General features: G+C 41.9%; 1 protein-coding gene across 2 annotated transcripts; it reads left to right on the top strand.

Annotated features, from left to right (window-relative positions):
- Window positions 1-5,499: 5,499 nt before the first annotated feature.
- scarb2a (scavenger receptor class B, member 2a) lies at window positions 5,500-18,136 on the top strand. 2 transcript variants are annotated; one of them, XM_035658412.1, is made up of 13 exons: window positions 5,500-6,043; window positions 10,223-10,380; window positions 10,607-10,754; window positions 11,130-11,324; window positions 12,162-12,253; window positions 12,828-12,947; window positions 13,354-13,532; window positions 14,777-14,895; window positions 15,399-15,472; window positions 15,595-15,646; window positions 15,731-15,883; window positions 16,939-16,986; window positions 17,332-18,136. In XM_035658412.1, exons 1-13 carry the CDS (start codon window positions 5,921-5,923, stop codon window positions 17,461-17,463), a joined length of 1,593 nt encoding a protein of 530 aa, XP_035514305.1. In that variant the 5' UTR covers window positions 5,500-5,920; the 3' UTR covers window positions 17,464-18,136. The 2 variants fall into 2 exon arrangements, with proteins under 2 accessions (XP_035514305.1, XP_035514306.1); XM_035658413.1 differs by lacking the exon at window positions 16,939-16,986.
- The last annotated feature ends 786 nt before the right edge of the window (window positions 18,137-18,922 follow it).

Genomic DNA, 18,922 nt, shown 5'->3' with positions numbered 1-18,922 from the left:
TAAACTATTAGGAACAAGAATGCAAAGTGACATCGTGTGATTAAAAGAGCAATGTGGAAAACAATGTGTGTAAATGTTACTTTTATGTTTTTCTGCATTCATTCGAGGATTGTTACAGTTACCTTATGGGTCTACACCAATGTCATGTTTTTGGCTGTAGCACATTTTAGCATTTCAGTGGAGCAGAAGCTTCAGTGTACATTTTCAGTCAAATGCTTTATGTATGTGATGTTTATTTGCAAAGCTTCCATTGCACTTTTGTTTTTATTGATACACCAATTTTTCTACCTCAGCCAAGCTTAAAAAGTTGAAAATGCACATAAAATACATGTGGATGAAAACACATCAATAGACATCTGAAACATGACAAAGGGGCCACGAACTAGACACTGCTTTTTCTTTATGCCACACCAATCTCATTTCTTTTGTCTGCTACAACACAGCAAGTTCTTTCGGTCGCTGTGATGCTCTCCAAGGAGAACAAGGAATGGATTAACCCAGAAATAAATTCTGTGTAGTGTACTCTTCCCATAGCACTTAATGGCTCAGTTTGCATTAATCACCTCCAGTGAAAAGGTCTGCCACTCCTCACAAGTCTCCACTCCCACAACTATGCCTGTATATCAGTCTCTGGCCTTACAAAGACTGTCTCAGCCTCGAACGTACCGTGACTTAATGTTTGGTACCAGGCTCCACCGTGGTGCAGCCCCGTCGGGTGGAGGACACCGCTTACTATGTCGAGCAGTATTTACAGAAAGAGTTAATGTTGTTTCTGTTACGTTGATATAAGGAGGGAGCTGCAGATAGGGAGGACAGATGATGGAATGTGACTGTGAGCGATGCGGTTCACATGTTTTTCATCTTACAGACAGTAGATTGTTGCTGTTGAGTATAAATACTCCTCCAAAATGTTATGTATAAGAAAAGCTTCCATGATTTGTACATGATTGCCTGCTTTAAACACAGGGTTTGACAGCGTTTCTATAACAAAGTTGATAGGATTTTCCCGTAACTGCAACATTTAAAGCTAATAGTTTTAAACCTAACGGCTGTAGAAGTTTATAAGGAGTTTATTTCAAAGTGGAGGATTATGTTTGCCTTAAAATGTTTAAATTTGCCTCTTTTTTTTTTTTTACATGCTTTACAGTTGGTTGATCTAGAGTGAAATAGTCAACAACTACTGAATAGATTGCTATAACATTTCGTACAGATAGTCATGGTACCCAGACAATGAATCTTACTTTTCTCTTGTGCCACCATGACGTTGATATTTGTGGGTTTTTTGTGTAATATCTTGGTCACTCTGGTTGCCGTTTAATGTGGTACATTCATGTCCTCCTTAGGATGAATTGTAATATCTTTGGTGATCCTGTGACTTGATGTTAGCACTTGTGCCAAAGTAGAGTCTCATGGACCGCTAGCATAGCTGTATACTCTTGTTCTTTCTATTTGTCTCAATTCAAACACACCTGTTCATCCTTGTTGCCACGTTGATACACAAACTCAGAATCTCTGATAGCTTTGTGAGCCAGGGTGTCGGCAGTATTATTTGTACAGTAAAACAAATTGCAATTTGAAGGATAGGTGAATCATTGTTTGCATACTGCGTGTGTTATTTGATATCTTATTTAACAGTTTAAAACCATTTTTATTTTTCCTCTGCAAAGTACACATGATTGAATCCACCCTTCAAACCTCAAACAGGATTTACTGTTCAGTTATGACTGTGTCTGCAGTCAAAGTTGACTAGATAACAAATTGTTCACCAAGTGAAAATCATCACCAAGAACCACAGCTAGTGAGTAACTGACTCCCATTTGAACTCTTATTGTAATTGTTGGGTGTGTGAGAATGGCGACCTTAAATTACTCCTAAATACAATGTGAAGTAAAGTCCACGAGTTAGCACATAAACCATTTTGCACGGTTGTCACGAACAACTCTGAAAAGCTGACTGTGCAGAATGTGTGAAACATTCAGAGAATACTTTCTTTTCCAAACTCATGAAAGGACATTTGTGTCCAAATAAATGTACTTTGCTGTTGAGCCACATTTGCACTTTAGCCGTGTCTTCAAAGTGCAAACCAAAAGCTATTGGTCTCAGTTTTTGGGTGGGGGGGTAAAATGTGTCGGAGAACAACGAATGATTGTGGGGACAACAGGCACTCGTTCGAAGAACTTGTCCAAAATTATTTAGCCTCTGGATAAAAGTCTCCTTGTTGTGGTATGTATGAATGCTTCCCTTATTCTCGCTATGAACCCCTTTTATGATGCTTTACATAGAGATATTCACATACAAAACAATCTCTAGTCATCAAATAGCTTTGTGTAGACCTTCAAAGCTGGGTGTCTTCAGCGTCCAACAAGTCCAACAACAAAAAAACAGAAGAAGAAAAAAAAAATCAGTGTCGCTCTGCTGACCAAACATAAAAAGAGACCATTACAAAGGTTGAACTGTTTTACCCCTCTTCACCCTCCCACCCTTTCTTTTGGCAGAAACAATGTTGCTGCATTACTTGACTGTTATCCTTCCCCCCTGATGATTTTCTTTAGCATTTTTTACTTCTCTTGTTTGAACAGATGCCGCCCCCCTCCTGCAGCCCCCATCCTCTGGGATTGCCATACGGCTTAGCACAATGCTGTAACACTCAATTACATTAATGTTAAGAGTCCAACCCAGACAGTTCCTTCCACTATAAGCAACATCAAACAATATAATGTATATAACTTCCTGAAGAAAATTTGTAGTCTTTTGTCCTACTTTATTTATGAATGGATTATGAAAGAGGCAGCTGAATGACCGTGCTCACCTTACCTTTGTCCATTACTGCCCATAAAGCATTTTATAGCAGGATGTATCCTAACATGTTGACCCAACACCAAACAGTCAATGAGTTGGGTTCAACTGGGAATGACTGGGGAGTGGAGGCAGATTTCACCAACCCTCTCATCTCATGTCCACCCTGGTGAACTGGCAACTCGTCCACAAGAATTCTGGGTAAAAACATGTTCTTGACATAAGCAGCTGGTGTTGTCTGTAAACAAGGACGGTGGTGGCTCACGATTCCCCTGTGTCCTGTTTTAGCCCTGCACCAGTTGCATACTTCGAGTGTCACAGAATCCAGAGAAGTGTCACCTTTGACCTTTTGTGATATTTAAACTTGATTGTATTTTGACCCAAATTCTGTTAACACACTCATGAGCTTGACGTTGTGAAGAACTGATGGCATGTGGAGGTGTGAAACATCCAGCTGATGTTCATTTTCCACTGCTTTTTCAGAGTGGCTTCAACAGCTACAAGCCCACTGGTGCAAAACTGGATTTTGATGCTACTAAATCTCCATTTTCCCCATTCAGAGAAATCTGAACTGCATATCCTTACGTTTGCCGTTTACAGTTGTGAACAAAGTATCCCTGTACTACTGTTCCTGCTGCTGCTGGGACCAAATCATAGTGAAAAATGAACCCAGATACATTTGATTAAAAATCAATATTCACTGGACCAAAAATGTCCAACCAGCAGCCAAATGCTGCATAGCACAGATCTGTGTTTTCTGTGGTGAAACAAATTGAGTTTTTCGAGTGTGGCTGCAAAGTTAACATCATTACAGTCATATTTAGAATGTACACCATCTCTGTTACCATTGAAATATTATAGATTATAGTGTATTTGCAAATAAGGAATGACACATAGAGTCCATACTGCTCATACTCACATTTATATTTGATATGACTGCTGCACATGGAGGGATTATTAATAGGCCAATAGGCCCCTGTGCACATACTTGTAAAAGCCCCCCACAACCCTCCTTCATAAGAATAAATAAATGTCCCATTGTTGTTATTCATCAATAGTTTACCACTCAAAAAAAGAGCAACATCCCCACAACGCATCACGTTTTGATCGAAATGTTGCTAAGTGGTACACAGAAATACATGACATCAGCCTTTCTTCAAACCGATGAGACGAGCTCGGACAAAACACAAAACGCAGACAATCTTTCTTACAAAATAACCCCAAACTGTTGCAGCTTTGGCAGAACATTTTGTGTTGATGGGTCGCTGCTGCTCAGATGAAGAAGCTGACTGAAATAAAAGTTTTCAGGGCCTTTAATAAAATGTTACTGTTGTGTCAAGTGTGCTGTCCAGGCGCAATATGAAGTAAGAAACAAACACAGATATCGGATTGGATTTGGTTGGCAGATTCAGAAACAGGAAATCCAATGCAACCCCTGCTTTTAACTGAGCTCTGTCACTTCCCTAACAAATGTCAGTTCACATCACTGCAGCATCCTGTGCGAAGAACGAGTTCAGCGTGCAGGCATAATTCACTCAATAGTTTTGGTGGCAGAAAACACTGTAAAATCTGTCTCAGTTCAACCCCTTCTCTCAAGGTTAAACTCAGTTTTGTCAACAGTGATGTTGACAGTTAAAACTGCCTCTGTAGTGACACCCCCCCTTCCACAGAGGACTTTATAGCTTGTGTACATGTAATTTATGTTTGTCAATATTTAGTGGTCGTTTGCCTCATGATGAACATAATGCAGGCCATTAATCATCCATTTTTCCCCCCCTGTTCTTCCCCTACAACATCTTCTGTGGTTTAAGCGGACTCCGCAGCAGCCGCTGAACGTCCACTGTCTGTCAGCATCGCGCCGTCGGTTCCCCCTTTAAAGGAGCCCCGCCCCGAAATCAGTCGATCAAATACAACATCACACTCACCAGCGTCGGACCAATCAGCACGCCGAGGGGGTGGTCTCGAGAAAGTGGTCCGGGAGGCCGGCGGCCAATGAGAGCTCGAGCCTCACAGACAAAGGGCTCGCGTCAACGATCGTTGGTTGGACACGATGAGGCGAGATAGCGGATCCTTATAAAAGGTAACGGATGTCCACAGCCCTAACATATTTCATGTGTGTGTGTGTGTAGTGAAGTGAAGTGATGTGAAGCGAAGCGAAGTAAAAGTTTTAAATGATTATAGTGACATGTATTGTAATAATTTCCCTCAATATTGTGCATTAACACACACACACACACTCCCTGTAAGCGCATTAGATAGGTGTCCAGGTGTAATACTACTACCGTGTGTGTGTGTGTGTGTGTGTGAGCATGCTCCTGCTAATTCATTCACAGTCCTGGTGGATGTTGCATGTTGTGTATCCCAAGCTCACACATGCTGGTAACTTTAAATGCCGTCACAGCAGTGCAGCAGCAGTTTAAAACCTCTAAATCAAGCTCTATTAAGTTTTTTAACTCCAACAAAAGTGTCAAACTGTGAGCAAAATGTATTTATTTATTTTTAAAAAAAAAGGAGGAAATAAACGTGAAAAAAAATGATGGTTAAAAAAAAAATCTATAATGTGTTTTGTTTTCGGTGTTTTGATAGTGACATCAGCCATGTAAGCAAAGCTCCATCACTGGCTTTTTCTTTTTCTTTCCCCCCACCCCCCTTTACACACACCCACCGCCCATGCAGCCTCCAAAACGCTGTTCGCCTGACTGAGTCCACTAATGCGTAGAGGAAGGGGAGGAGGTGGACGGCTCTTCTTCTACGAGCCGACGTGCTGAGAGCTCCTGTTTCATTTCACCACCGCCTCCGAGCAGCTCGGCCCTCTCCCTCCTCGTTCAGCTAGCCAGAGGGGTTTTGAAGCTGAACTCGGATGAAAAGTGCCAACATTTTTGATACTTTCTTGTGTTTTTTTTGTCCTCGCCGGGGAGAGCACTCCAGGGCGGCGGAGGGAGAGAAGTTTAAACCCCCAGCTGCTGCACAGGAGACGGTGGATCCGAGGTTTCACGATCCCCTCGCACATCACCGCCGCTGTCTTTTTGTCTTAGCTTCATTATTTTTGTTGAGGGAAGTTCAGTGAAGTTTCACCGGCCTCCTCCTTCCCCCCGAGAGGGACACAACACATCCGCCCGGCATCATGACTCGGAGATCCTGTGCCATTTACGCCACCGGCATCGTGTGCGCTCACCTCCTGATAGTGGGGATCGCCCTGGTCGTGGCTCAAGTCTTCCAAACAATGATACACAGCCGGCTAAAAAAGGTAAGTCGTACCATCTTTTTTGTTTTGTTTTACTCAGTGGCTTTCTTTCCTTTCACACTTCTCCCCATCTGTCACACTTTAGGGTTTTAAAATGTTCCATCTGCAGTGGCCAATCATGCGCATTGAGCATCTCACTGGTGGTAGTACATGCAGGGTCACAAGATCATCCGGTGTGTTTGTGTCAATTACCTTCATGTCCTCTGTGATTGGTTCATTGGTGATGTATTTCTTTATTTTTTTGTAGTTGCATTCTCCATCTCGAGTCCCAGGTGAATCCAGACTCCTTACCTTCATGGGTCCGCATAATCCCAGGTTGTAAGTCACATTACATGGTTGTGTAGCTCTGGGATTGTTGTTTTTTTTGTGTGTGTTAAAGCTTTTGCATTTAAACAGATACTTAACCGCCCTGTGTATTTAAACATTAGGCTGCACACAGACCTAATAAACGCTTCGCTGTAGGTAGAAATCCTCTAACTCCCACAAGGGGGAATAATGAATGTGTGACTCTCAGAGGTGAATTCATCATGACCTTACCCCATTTTTATCTTTTATCGCCCTTTGACATATCTTTAACGTTCCTCCACGGATCTGCAGCGTTTATATGAATTGACCAGTCATCACATGATTTTTACTAAATGAAATCCACTCTGGAAAATGGGAGAAAAGGAGGAGGGAAGACATGATGTTCCTTCTCCTGTCTGATACTGTAGCGTTTTGATAACCTGTACCAGCACTGTGCGCATGACCCACTGACACATTACTGCTGCTGCAGGCTGATACCGACTACTTCATGGTTGTCTTTTCTGAGGCAGGGTTGTAGTAATAGTAGAAATCTCAGCCAGCAGGGACATGGTGGGCAGGGGGGGGAGGTGTTAGGTCTTGAGGAATGGGGGAAGGGAGCACTGGGTGAGTGGACAGCCGTGTCAGGGAGTCCCTGACTTTCAGTGGTGGATCTGTAGTTTGTGGCAAAAGGAGGATGAGTGGCAGCCATCCACCTTGTGTAAGCCAGACAAATCTGTGTTCATTTGACTGACACGTACGTATATGTATGCACAGATAAATGGTGATTTTAAAAGGTTAAAAACAATGAAGAGCTAAATGATAGAATCCTAAGGTGTAGGTCCCCAACTAAATGCGATCCTGTGTACCAAAAGGGTGGGGAAAAAACAAACCCCCTAAACTCCGCCAGATTTTTTTTTTCATACAACTGCAATACTGGTCTATTTTGAGTCTTCGCTGCTTCACAAATTAATTAAGGCTTGATCAGCTCTTTCCCTGTCATGAGATGAATTCTGTTAAACATATAGGCTTTATTTTACTGAGCAAGTTGACTTTTTGTAATGATTTGCATTATGAAGCGCTGTCAAGCTAAACATTTATTCCTGACCCGAGTTGGATTGACAAAAAACAAGTTATAAAATGTGGCTCAACGGTGAACTATTCCTGAGCTGGTGGGTCAAACAGCATTATACATTTCTGCTAGTTACTGTATTGTAGCGCATGTAGGGGTGACAGGGTGGCAGTCTGATGGGGTGGGGGTGTTGGCAGCTGTCACCCTGTCCCACCCTGCAGACCCACCGCTGCACTCTTGCAATGGCAATACCTCGCATTCCTCTCTAAATCACTTTGTGAAGAAGCAGACAAGACTTGAAAATACAGAGCATCCACACAGTCCCCCCCCCCCCCCNNCCCCCTGTCGGCTTAATAGAAGAAAAGGCGAGGAACAGCTCAGCAGAAAAGCTCAACACGCTATTTATCCAAGTAGGGGACTCGCAAAAACAGCTTCCTCACTGACACGGTTTCCCCCTCCTGGAGTTACATTTAGGTCTGGGTCTCATTTGTTTCTCATTCCGAATCACGGCAACGTCCCAGGGGACCCAAATTAAAAGAGTTAGTCAAAGTTCATCAACGCGGGGACATAATTCTGATGTGGCCGGCGATTACACAAAATGACAGCATAGCTAATCCTCTTTCGCCACAGTCTTCCCATTGAATTAGACGGGCCTGGACATGCTGAACTGACTCCAAAAATCTACCTAATCTGATGTTCAAATGTGGCTGTCTGTGATAATGATGTAGCCTAGTTGTTTGGGACAAGTTTTAAAAAAAGAGACTTTGTATGTCTGGCGAGCTGGGTGTGGAGGCCATTTGAGGAATGTGACAGACTTCTCGGGCCTCGAGGGCATGATTTTGGCCTAGGAGCAACCTCGTAGTGCCTTGTTGTTCCAGTCCCGGCAAATCCTGAGTGGTTCTGCTCAGACGAGGCAACTAAAAAACACCCACTCGTGCCACTCCTCTAAATCCTGTTTGGGAGAGGAGACTTTTCAAGGTAGTAGGACTGATTAAACTTAAAGTGTACGCAAACAAGGTTGTGCTGGTAAAACAGACACGCTTTAGTGCCCGCTTCTATGCAGAATCTTCAACAGAGGAGGCACTTATATTGTTTTTTTAATTATTTTAATTGTTTTCCACATGCGGATAAAAGCAGGATCTTGTTATGCCACACCTAAGCTTTGCCTGAAGTTGTTTGGCAAAGGCTTAGCTCACATTTCTGTCACTGTTTAGTTTGAGTCCTTCTCTCATTCATTTTGATTACACTGACAAACCTCTCCAATCTGTCCCTCACTTGTATAGATCAAGGTTTTTCTGAGAGATAAATGATGTCTGTGTAACTTTCGAAGGTTTTTGGAAAGACCTTTGTTCAAGGTTGGCAAACACAGGGATTCATGTAGGCCACAGTAACTCGTTGGCCTGTCAAACGCTGCAGAGGAAAGGCCAGACGAGACACAAGCCTGTTTCAAAAGTGACAGAGTTTGCATTTTGGAAAGGGAACAAATTAGGTCATTTCTGCTGGTTTTGTGTAACATCCTTTATTGCGCTCTGTCTGCTCATGGCGGTCATCCACTTCTATTCTATTACCTGGTTCCCCTTTAGCTCATAATTACGTGGCAGAATGATCGAGACTCAGGAGAATCCCTCTTCTTAAATACCTTAGGTTCCTTTTTAGTGTCTACTCTGATTCTGAAGACCTTTTAGGAGTAGTTGCGCAACCGTGACATCAACCTTACTGATTATTGAACACAGCTACAAACTAAAAAATACAAGATTTAGCAGAAAGTAGGCATTATTCGCAGCCCTAAGCCACTCAAATCATTTTGTAATCAGTGGTATAAGAGTAAAGGATATAGTTCTTTATCATATAACCAAACCAAGGGGAGAGGACTCAGTCAACGTGGGGAAAACCATTCTATAGAGCAAGACATGTTTGAAGGTAGGAAGTCTTAAAGCAAACAGGAAGACAGGAAGTGTCAGCCACACCCTAAGCTATATTATCTCAACGGCAACAAGAGGGCGACGACGATGTAAAGCTCAAGTGCACCTCGCTGTACTGTGAGGGTTTTCAGGAAACTCCATATGAAAAAGACACCAGAGGAAGTGGGTCATTTCTCCTCGGCCAAGTGTAAAAATACCCCCGCTTTCTTATTTTTCCTGGGTCGCAAACACCTTCAGTCGACACACTGCCTGTTGTCCTATTCAACTGAATGGTCTAGTTAAGGGTTACTGTCGCTCATGTTTAAACATGTGGCAACCAAGCTTACGTCATACATGGTTAACTTCAATTTTCAGGCTTGTTTTTTTTCTCCACATGATCACAGTCAAAACATCTGTGAAAGCACAACCATGTTCTACTCGTTGTGGTTGCCTTTGCTTGCATGGTTTGAATTCAAAAACTCACCTGACATCCTGCATGTAGTTTGACAGCCAATGCCGTAGAGATGCAAAGCGCTGCTGGATTGCGTGGGCTGACTCGTAACCGACAGTCAGATTCTTGCCTAGGCTAGCTGAGGTCAGAGACTGGGTGCAGGAGATTTTCTGCCTGTCCTGACATTTTTTTTTTTTTTTAAGCTATGAAGGACTTTTCTCTGCTTCCCTCTGGGTTTTTTGGGGTCTTGGCCCAACACCAGCTCCTTGTAGAAAAGTGCCATGTGTGCGCTCAGATGGCAGTGAAGAGTTTTAAGAGTGCCCAGATGTGAATTATTCCACCCAAAATGTGAACGTTTGGAAAACCAAGTTTGCCACAGCTTTCAAAACGCATTAAGCTGTAGCAGGTGTAACACTACTTTTTCTTTTTTTTGCTGTTCCTCAGTCTGAATTTGTATTTTCCACTTTTGTCAATAGGAAATTACTTTAACAGAGAAGAGCCAAGTGTTCGAGTCATGGAAGAATCCACCTCCACCTGTTTACATGGAGTATTACTTCTTCAATGTGACCAATCCAGAGGTGTTCTTGGCAGGCGGAAAGGCAGCTGTTAAACAGATCGGTCCCTACACTTACAGGTAGGTTTAATATGAGGACCCAAAGAGCTGCAGCTGTAAATGTTCGTAATAAATATATATTAGTGATGGAAAAGGTAACTGGTTATCACTATAGCCATGTCAGTTCAGGTCCTGTTTAAGGAAAGCCATCCTTCGTCTGGTTCATCTGGGATCATTTTGTTAGTGCAGTGTGAAATCCAAAACAAAAGACATCTGGATAAACTGAATGATGTTCTTTCCGCACCAGGGAATACAGGCCGCGGGAAAACGTGACTTTCCTAGAGAACGGCACCAAGCTCTACGCCCTGAACCCCAAAAGTTTTGTGTTTGTGCCCGAGAAGTCAGCCGGTGACCCCGAGGTTGACATCATCAGGACTGTCAACATCCCATTTGTGGTAAGATGTGGTGTCTGTACAGGACAATGTGTGTTATTATAGCGTGCAGCAGCCAGTTTATGGAGTTTATCATTTGATTGGCATGTGTGTTCTTATTTCACCACACATGCTATAATTCCCCTGACAACCCCCAGGCCATTGTCCTTGTGGTTTTGTTGTGACATTCTCATATCTTGAACATACAAACTTCAGTTCTATGAGGCCAAGACAAACAAGCCAAGTGAACTTAAATGACACAAAAAAGACATCAAGTATAGCAGACAGAAATTGAACTGTGTGTGTCTGTGTGTGTGTGATAGGAGCCAGTCTTTCCGTTGTCTGTTTTTATTTTATGTTTTTTTTTTTTTCTTTTCTTTTCACTATCCTTGTCCTCAGGCGGTGATGAACGAGCTGAACTCCTACTCGTTCTTGCTGCGAAGTTTTGTTTCTATGTACATGAATGGTCTGGGCATCGAGATGTTCATGACCCGCACTGTCCATGAGGTTCTGTGGGGCTTCAAAGACCCTCTTCTCACAAAGATCCACACTATGAAGCCTGAGGTGGATGAATATTTTGGGCTGATGTGGAAGGTAAGGTTGCCTTTTTTTTTTTTTTTTTCTCGAGGAGAGCTTTAGTGCAAAAATCTTAAGAAGTCTGTTGCATGTTGTTTGTTAGGGGTTACTAAACAACAGAGAAGTCAAAGCATCTGTGGCTGCATCACGTAAGAGAAGTGAGATTGGCCACATGCTGATGGAAGATGCTTGTACTTCCTGTTTATAGAGCAACGTCTGCAACTTGGCCAGGTGGTGACAGTAGCATAGCCACGTGATCCTGACTGCAGCATTTCGGGTGACTTAAATAGAGCTATCAGTTGATCCATTGATGAGTTGATAAACAGAAAAAGATCTCTTTGGTAACTGTTTGGTAAAATGTGAGAGCTGTATGTTTTTCTGTCATATGATCTTAAACTGAACATCTGTGGGATTTGTTTGTTGAACAAAACAAGATATTTGAAGACATTGGATTTTAGTAGGTAGAGGTAGAAAAAAAAGGGGCATTTGTCTCTATTTTATGACATCTATTCTCTAGACAAAATGATTATTCTAGACGATGATTTGCAGATTAATCAACAATAAAAATAAAGATTAGTTGCAGCCCTAAACATTAAGATTACCCTCTGAAATGTCATTGTAGTTTTCTTTTGAGGTCAAAAAAAGGTCAATCAATTGCTTAAGCCTTACGGTGTGGGAGTCTGGTGAGAATACACTAAGAGGCATGCCGATGACTGATACAAAGTAGTATTTCTTCCACAATTCCCATGGTCAACAGACATAAACACTGTTTCTGACTCAGTGCCTCGCCCTTCTATCCTGAACGGTCGTCTGTCACAGCAGCTTTGTCTGAACCTTGTGTCTTGTTTTCCACAGAAAAATGGCACCCATGAAGGAGAGTTTGTGTTCCACACCGGCGAGGAGAACTACTTGGATTATGGCAAGATTGACACATGGAACGGCCTGAGGTGAAGACTCCTATCAATCTTTTTCCTGCTTCCCCCTGATATTAAACGCATGGCTTCCACTTCCTCCCAGGCATATCATGAACATCATATATTATATTTACCTTGTTACACAACCTGTACTGGAAAGTCCAGAGGAGAAAGCCTTTGCTCTCTGGTTTTAGGTAGAACACGATTGCAAAATGAATGTTTGAATATCCGAAGTGACTTTGCACTCTGAATGTAATCAGCATGTGTAAGTAAATTTCAGTAGTGGAAAAAGTATTCAGATCCTTTGCTTTAATAAAAGATCCTTAACTTTAATAAAAGTACCAGTACAAGAGTACTTAAAAGTCTTAAGTAAAAATACAGAGGTACTAGCAGAAAAATGCATTTATGTTTTACTGTTGCAGCTTATTTCAGGGGGAGTTAATATCAACAAATTTTATATACAGTAACAGTTAAAAATGAAAAGTAAATGAAGGGTCGTGAGATGGTTCATGTGGCATTAAGTAAAAGATTCCCTCTGAACTGTAGTGGAGTAAAAGTATAAAATGGCATAAAATGAAAATGATACTAATGCCACTTTTATCAACAGGGAGATGTCGTGGTGGTCTTCCAAGCAGAGCAACATGATCAACGGTACTGATGGCGCGGTCTTCCACCCTCTGATAAACAGGAACGAGCTGCTCTACATCTTTGCCGCTGATCTCTGCAGGTATGCGCACATTGCTTACGTGGCTATGAATTTGTTTACAGTCAAAGCATCCCAGCAGGGCGGGGTCCAGAACTTGATGATTAAGTTAGGAAATTGCAGCTACGTCATAAACAATATGTACAGCTCCACCGATAAGGTCCCGAGTTTATGGTTGTTGCAACTTCTGATAAGGCTGGAATGAAACTCAAAACACGTGAGAGTGAAAGAGTTTGACCTGGACCTACTTGGGACGCTTTAAGTAATAATTATACAGGAAGTGATCACCACCTATTACTATAAGCCCTGCTATTTCCTTCTTCTTGATGGCTCTTAAGCTCTGTCTCAACAGTTTCTTGATGATACTCAGTATGTAGTTCTTACTTTGTGACTCCCAAAAGTAGGCACTGAGCTTGTTGTCTTTCCTTAGGTCTATCCATCTAGCCTATGTGAAAGACGTGGAGGTGAAAGGCATCCAGGCATACCGTTTCGCACCCCCTAATGACGTTCTCATGAGTCCCAAAGACAACCCCGCTAACGAGGGCTTCTGTGTGCCAGCTGGAGACTGTCTCGGCACCGGGGTGCTTAAAGTCAGCGTTTGTCGAGAAGGTAAGGGACTGCCCCATTTCCCCCGCAGTAGAGCCTGACCCACTTCCTTTTGATGACTCCAAACAAGCCCCATGACCCAGTCTCCCCCCTCCCCCTATTTCTGCCCCCAAAAAATGTCCTTTCAGGCAGCAACCCTGTCCCCCTGACTGGTATCTGACATTCCTGCTGTTTGAGCATGCCGGATTTTACTCAATACACGGTTCAATGATTAACTGTGCTGACTGTTTGTGGAGGCTATTGAAGTATTTTATGGTGGTCATTAAGTTGAGTGTGATTGCTTTGATAAGGCAATCTTTACTAGACTTGACACATGAAGACAGTGTAGTATCACTAACAGATATGCTACTGTAGCGCCTGGGCTCTGCTGTTTTATCATTTACACACAGTTTAGTTAAAATCTTTATATGTTGGATAAAAATTAAAATAATAAAGTGTTAGTGGAAGGAAACACTAACTGTCATAACAGTATAGAATAATTATAGGTAAAGGTCGATGCTGTTTGAACTCTGCTAGAACCCGATTGGCTCTCTACACCAGCTCCTGTGACTCAAATGCGCATGATTGGACAGATTTATGTGATACCAGACGGGTAGCCAATCAAGACCAAGCCTGGTTGTCATGTGCCTAGTGGTGTCATTCTGAAACTGCCTGTGTGGTGGGGGAAAAAAAAAATGGAGACTATGGAATTATTATCAGAACTGCATTTATTTTAGTCTTAAAACATCCACTCGAGCAGTTTAGTTCAAACTAATAAATATAACATTGCTTTTAACCCCAATATCTTTTGAATGGTACCTGTTTTTTAACATTAGCAGTATTTTTTAGGCTGATTCCAGTATTTTTAGATTCAGTTTGTTTGGATTTGGCTTCTCTTAGGCCATAAAATTATAAATAAATATAATAAAATATAACTTTAAGAAAGTACAATTTAACACTTAAATGAAAAAATATGAACAATCAAAGTAATATTAAAGCTTGTGGTCAAAATTGTCTGATGTTGGTAGGAGGTGGATTAATTCACCTCCAGTATTTCTAAGATGTTAGCTCTTCTGCTATCTGCTGCACTGTATCTGCTACAGATATGCCGGTATATCTACTTGTATTTCTACAAACCCCAGATAGATCTTTTACCCTATCTCACATTCCTTATTTGATCTTTCTTCAGGCCTTGTTGTTAAGACTGACTCATCTACGGATACAATCAGGATCTCACTCATCTGTTTATCTAACTTGTTTTCCTCAAGGCGCTCCCATCGTGGTGTCTTTCCCCCACTTTTATCAAGCCGACCCGAAGTACATCAACGCCGTTGATGGCCTCAGCCCCAACAAGGAGGAACACGAGACGTACCTAGACCTGCAACCGGTATGGCTAATATTTATGATCACAAAAGATTAAGGCCGGGAATCTGTGCTGAACCTTGAGCTGTTGGTTTATGACTGTCTTTATCTGAATGAGAATTAGTTGTTTTGACTCATTCTTAGTAATTGCTCTTCTTGTTTTTGTTTGCATTGATGGTTGTTCTGTATCATTTTTGTCAGCTTACGTTATTAAAGAGTATAATGTAGATTTCTATGATATTCATAGTTCTAGCATTCTTCAAGTATTTGTTTATTTTAATGTGAAAAACGCAGAAGAAGGCAAAATAAAAAGGTACAAAAGAGAAAATGTATGCATTTGAAGAGGAAAAATGCAAAAAACTTGTCCATATTAAAACAATCTCTTCGACCACTACAGCTTTTATTTCTCGAGGCTCGTACTGTAGTTTTCTTCCAATATGTGAGAATTGTAGGAAAGAAAAAAGTTTGAGTTGTTGAAGGATTCACTGAAACCTTTTGTCTCTGTTTTTTTGTTGTTGTTTTTTTAAGACCACGGGTGTTCCCATTCGTGCCTGCAAGAGAGCTCAGCTTAATATCATCCTGAAGAGAGTCCAAGGCTTCCCGTAAGTCGAACTTTGTTGAACTGTGACCCACTTTGCTGTTGCCACACTTTGTCCCCATTTCAGCCACATGTTGAGCCAGATGTCCTCCCTGACCTGTCTCTCTCTCTTCCTCCCCTCTGCAGCAAAACTAAGTTCATCAATGAGACCATTTTCCCCATCATGTTCGTCAATGAGGTGAGGGTTTCACTCGGTGCCATCTGAGACAAATCTGTTCTTGCGAGTGAAACACAAATCAATAATAATTTCTCTCGGTTGTAGACGGCAACTATTGACGATGCCTCGGCATCCCAGATGAGGACGCTGCTCCTCATCGTGACTATTGCGTCAAACATCCCGTTGTTCATCGTGGGCATGGGCATCATCCTGCTGCTGGTGCTCGTCGTCTTGTTCTGCCGAAACCGCCAGAAGAAGGTAGGAACTACCCCCTGTGGCTTTTGACTGAAGTGTAGTATTAATCCACACAGTTACCCTGGTTTGAAGAGTGTGTGTGCTACCCACTGACATTAGCTCACAAAGTAAATGAGACCTAGGCTGATAATGGATAGATGGTAGTACTGTAGCACCATAAATACTGCAGTTTTGGAGAGTTTCACTGGGTTTTTGCATGGTTAACAGTTTCCTGAGCTGCTGCAGGGTTAACCCAAAGCTACGCGCATGTTAACTAACACATTGCATGATTCCTGCATGAGCAGTTTTTCCAAAATTCTGGATCAAAATGGTGTTTTGTTTTTTTTTTGTTTTTTTTTTTTCTTGCTGAACGTTTTCTGACAGTCGATGCATCTTTGATGAGTCGGCGAATCTTTGTATTCAGGAAGGAAGCATCTGCGTTTCCCTTCTGGTCAGTGTAGCTTTGAGCTAGCTTAGCACTATCGAGTAGCAAAGTGCATTGAACTAGAATAATCCTCAGTGATGTACAGTGCATGTTTATCTCTAGTGGTGCAGGATTGTTGATTGATTACAAATTACTGTAGTTCAGGTTAAACACCGTCAAGATGGCGGCCTGCAACATTTGAAAGGAATAGTTTGAGGTTCAATGGGGAAACTGCTAATCTGGCTCTGCCCAAATGTAACAGAATCCACCTATCGGGAACAGATTAAACAAACAAGATCTAACATGTTGTTCGTGAACTTTAGAGTTGCTGCTATTAAGATTTTGTTACCTTTGGACAGAGCCAAGTGAGCTAGTTTCCAGTCTTTTGTGCTAAGGTAACCGGTTGTAGCTTCATATTTAACTTCCAGAAATGAGACAGTATTTGTCTTATCATCAAACTCTCAGCAAAAGTAAAAATAATAAGCATATTTCCCACCAACTATTCCTTTTAACATGCACACATGCATTTAAGTTTAGACCTTCAGCTTAGCATTGAGAGGATGTTTATGCTTAATTGCAATGTGAAGAAGTTGTTGTATTAACAGTGTTCTAATTTTAATTTCTGTAACCCCCCTTTTTTCCTTTTCTGTTTTAGAATGAAGTAAAACGTATTGATTTTACTGAAGCTTTTCATTCTTTTACTGTAAGTCTTAATTTTTGCCTTGTTTGCTATTCTCCTTTTTAATTTGTTATCCATCATCTCTGATTATCATTTTTAATTACCTTATGGGACATGATATTCCTTTTTAAGTTCTCGCCTCACAGTGGAATTTTTCTTTTATTTTTAAGTTAATGTTTTTGTGGTGGTGGTGGTTGTTGTTGTAACTGGAGCATATTTAGATTGATGTGGTTCACTGTGGACATTTCAGCCAAAAACATTTATTCCCATTTTGATGTCGGTGTTCAAGTATAAAAGAATATTTGGACGTCCTGCCACTTCGATGATTTGCACTAACATCTTCTGTCCTCCCGACTCTTCCCCGTCCAGACGGTGAAAGATGACACGGCCTACACTCAGGTCAGCGACAAACCCGACGAGCCTTCAGAAACGCCAGCCAACCAGCCAATGAGGAACGGCTCCTACATTGCCATGTCTCCAGTGGAGGCCCAGAAGTGTTGATTGAGGATCCCCTCCCCACATGTGGAGCTCAGGAAGGGGGCTGAGGGAGCAGCACATGGGTGTTACACTACCACGGGCGGGGGTTAGCACACACAGTGGGCTCATTTTCACTTATTTTGGGGGATGGGGTGGGACACGAGCCCCAGTAAATGTTTAGTCAACAAAGACATTGCTCCTCTCACTGAGCCCCCTTATGACTGTCTGTCCTCCTCTACTCTACCTGCTGAGCATGGCCCTCACTGCCTGCCGTACTGCAACACAAACAAACTCCCACACTCTTCTCCTCATTTCCATCCTGGTTGGCCCCCGAAAGATGAAGGGACTCTAGATGGGCTTGGCCAGGAAAAGCCTTTTTTCCATATTTCTTCTGAGGGAACACAGTAGCATAGGTGTCGCTGTTGTACACAGATGCATGATCTCCGGACCAGACTCTGCCGATTAATATGGCTCAAAGAGTGTTTAGTATTCACTTGAACAACAGTGGGTGTGGTTAGCGTTGTATTCTTGCTCTTTCCTCTCCATCAGTGTTGCGTGAGGAGAAAAACTTCCAACAGATTTAAAAAGAAAAGCCCTCGTAAACTGAATCCTTAGGACAGAACTCTTTTGAGCTCCTGGGCTCAGAGGATAAAAACTGTTTTGCTAACAAAACTGAACTCAGCATATCTTTTTTTTTTTTTTTGTAAAAAAAGAGAAAAAGAAGAAAAAACAGATTGAGCCAAACTATTTATAGCAATTTTGCCTCTTTTTCCTAAGATGAATTAATGCGCCCACATACATACAGACACACACCACACTTCCAGTATCAGTTAGTAAAAGTGTGTGTGCACCTTTATCTTACACTTCAGTGTCCTGTTTTGATTGACAATGGGCAACTATTTTTCTTGATGCAGGCACAGTGTAATGTGACACCTGAAATACTTGTGATCCCCCCCCCCCCTTCTCCTTGTGTTTGTTGCCATCACTTTTTTTCTCCCCTGAACACTAGTGTATATAAAAAATTAAAATGGAGACCTCCGCTACATTTCTCAGTCATCTTTAGCTAAGGTGATGACTAACTAGCTGTGAAAGTGTTAGTAATGCCAACAGTAGCTTGATCAAGTTGCACCTTTTGTTAGGGTTCATCACACATTCAAAACAAAAAGGAAAAAAAAAAACACCCACAGAACTTACAAGGGAGACTTGAACCTGCTTTCTGCCTTACAACAGTTCAGTGTGTTCTTTATGTTCATACATTGTTCAAATAAGCTGGAAATCTCTCGTCGTTATTGTACATATGTAAAGGGGAAAATGTTGAGATACCTCTGACCAAATCCAGCAAGCAGTCCTCCGAGTTGTGCTGAAAGACACTAATTTTGCTCTGGTGTCGACCGCTCCTGCACGTCTACACTGTTACTTATTAGACAAAGCACAATTTGGATTGCTAAAACCAGTCCTTACACAAGGCTACCAGGTTTTTTTT

Source organism: Morone saxatilis, unplaced genomic scaffold (genome assembly GCF_004916995.1).
Source record: "Morone saxatilis isolate NCDOM2014 unplaced genomic scaffold, NCSU_SB_2.0 Contig16, whole genome shotgun sequence".
Lineage (NCBI taxonomy): Eukaryota > Metazoa > Chordata > Actinopteri > Moronidae > Morone > Morone saxatilis.
The sequence above is the reverse complement of the archived record's forward strand: the minus strand, read 5'-3'. Positions and strand labels throughout refer to the sequence as shown.

Excerpts from the sequence above, each read along its gene's own strand:
- scarb2a (XM_035658412.1), top strand. The coding sequence starts at position 5,921 with ATGACTCGGAGATCCTGTGCCATTTACGCCACCGGCATCGTGTGCGCT. Across the intron at positions 12,948-13,353 it reads TTTGCCGCTGATCTCTGCAG|GTCTATCCATCTAGCCTATG; the intron begins GTATGCGCACAT and ends GTCTTTCCTTAG. Across the intron at positions 15,647-15,730 it reads CCATCATGTTCGTCAATGAG|ACGGCAACTATTGACGATGC; the intron begins GTGAGGGTTTCA and ends TCTCGGTTGTAG.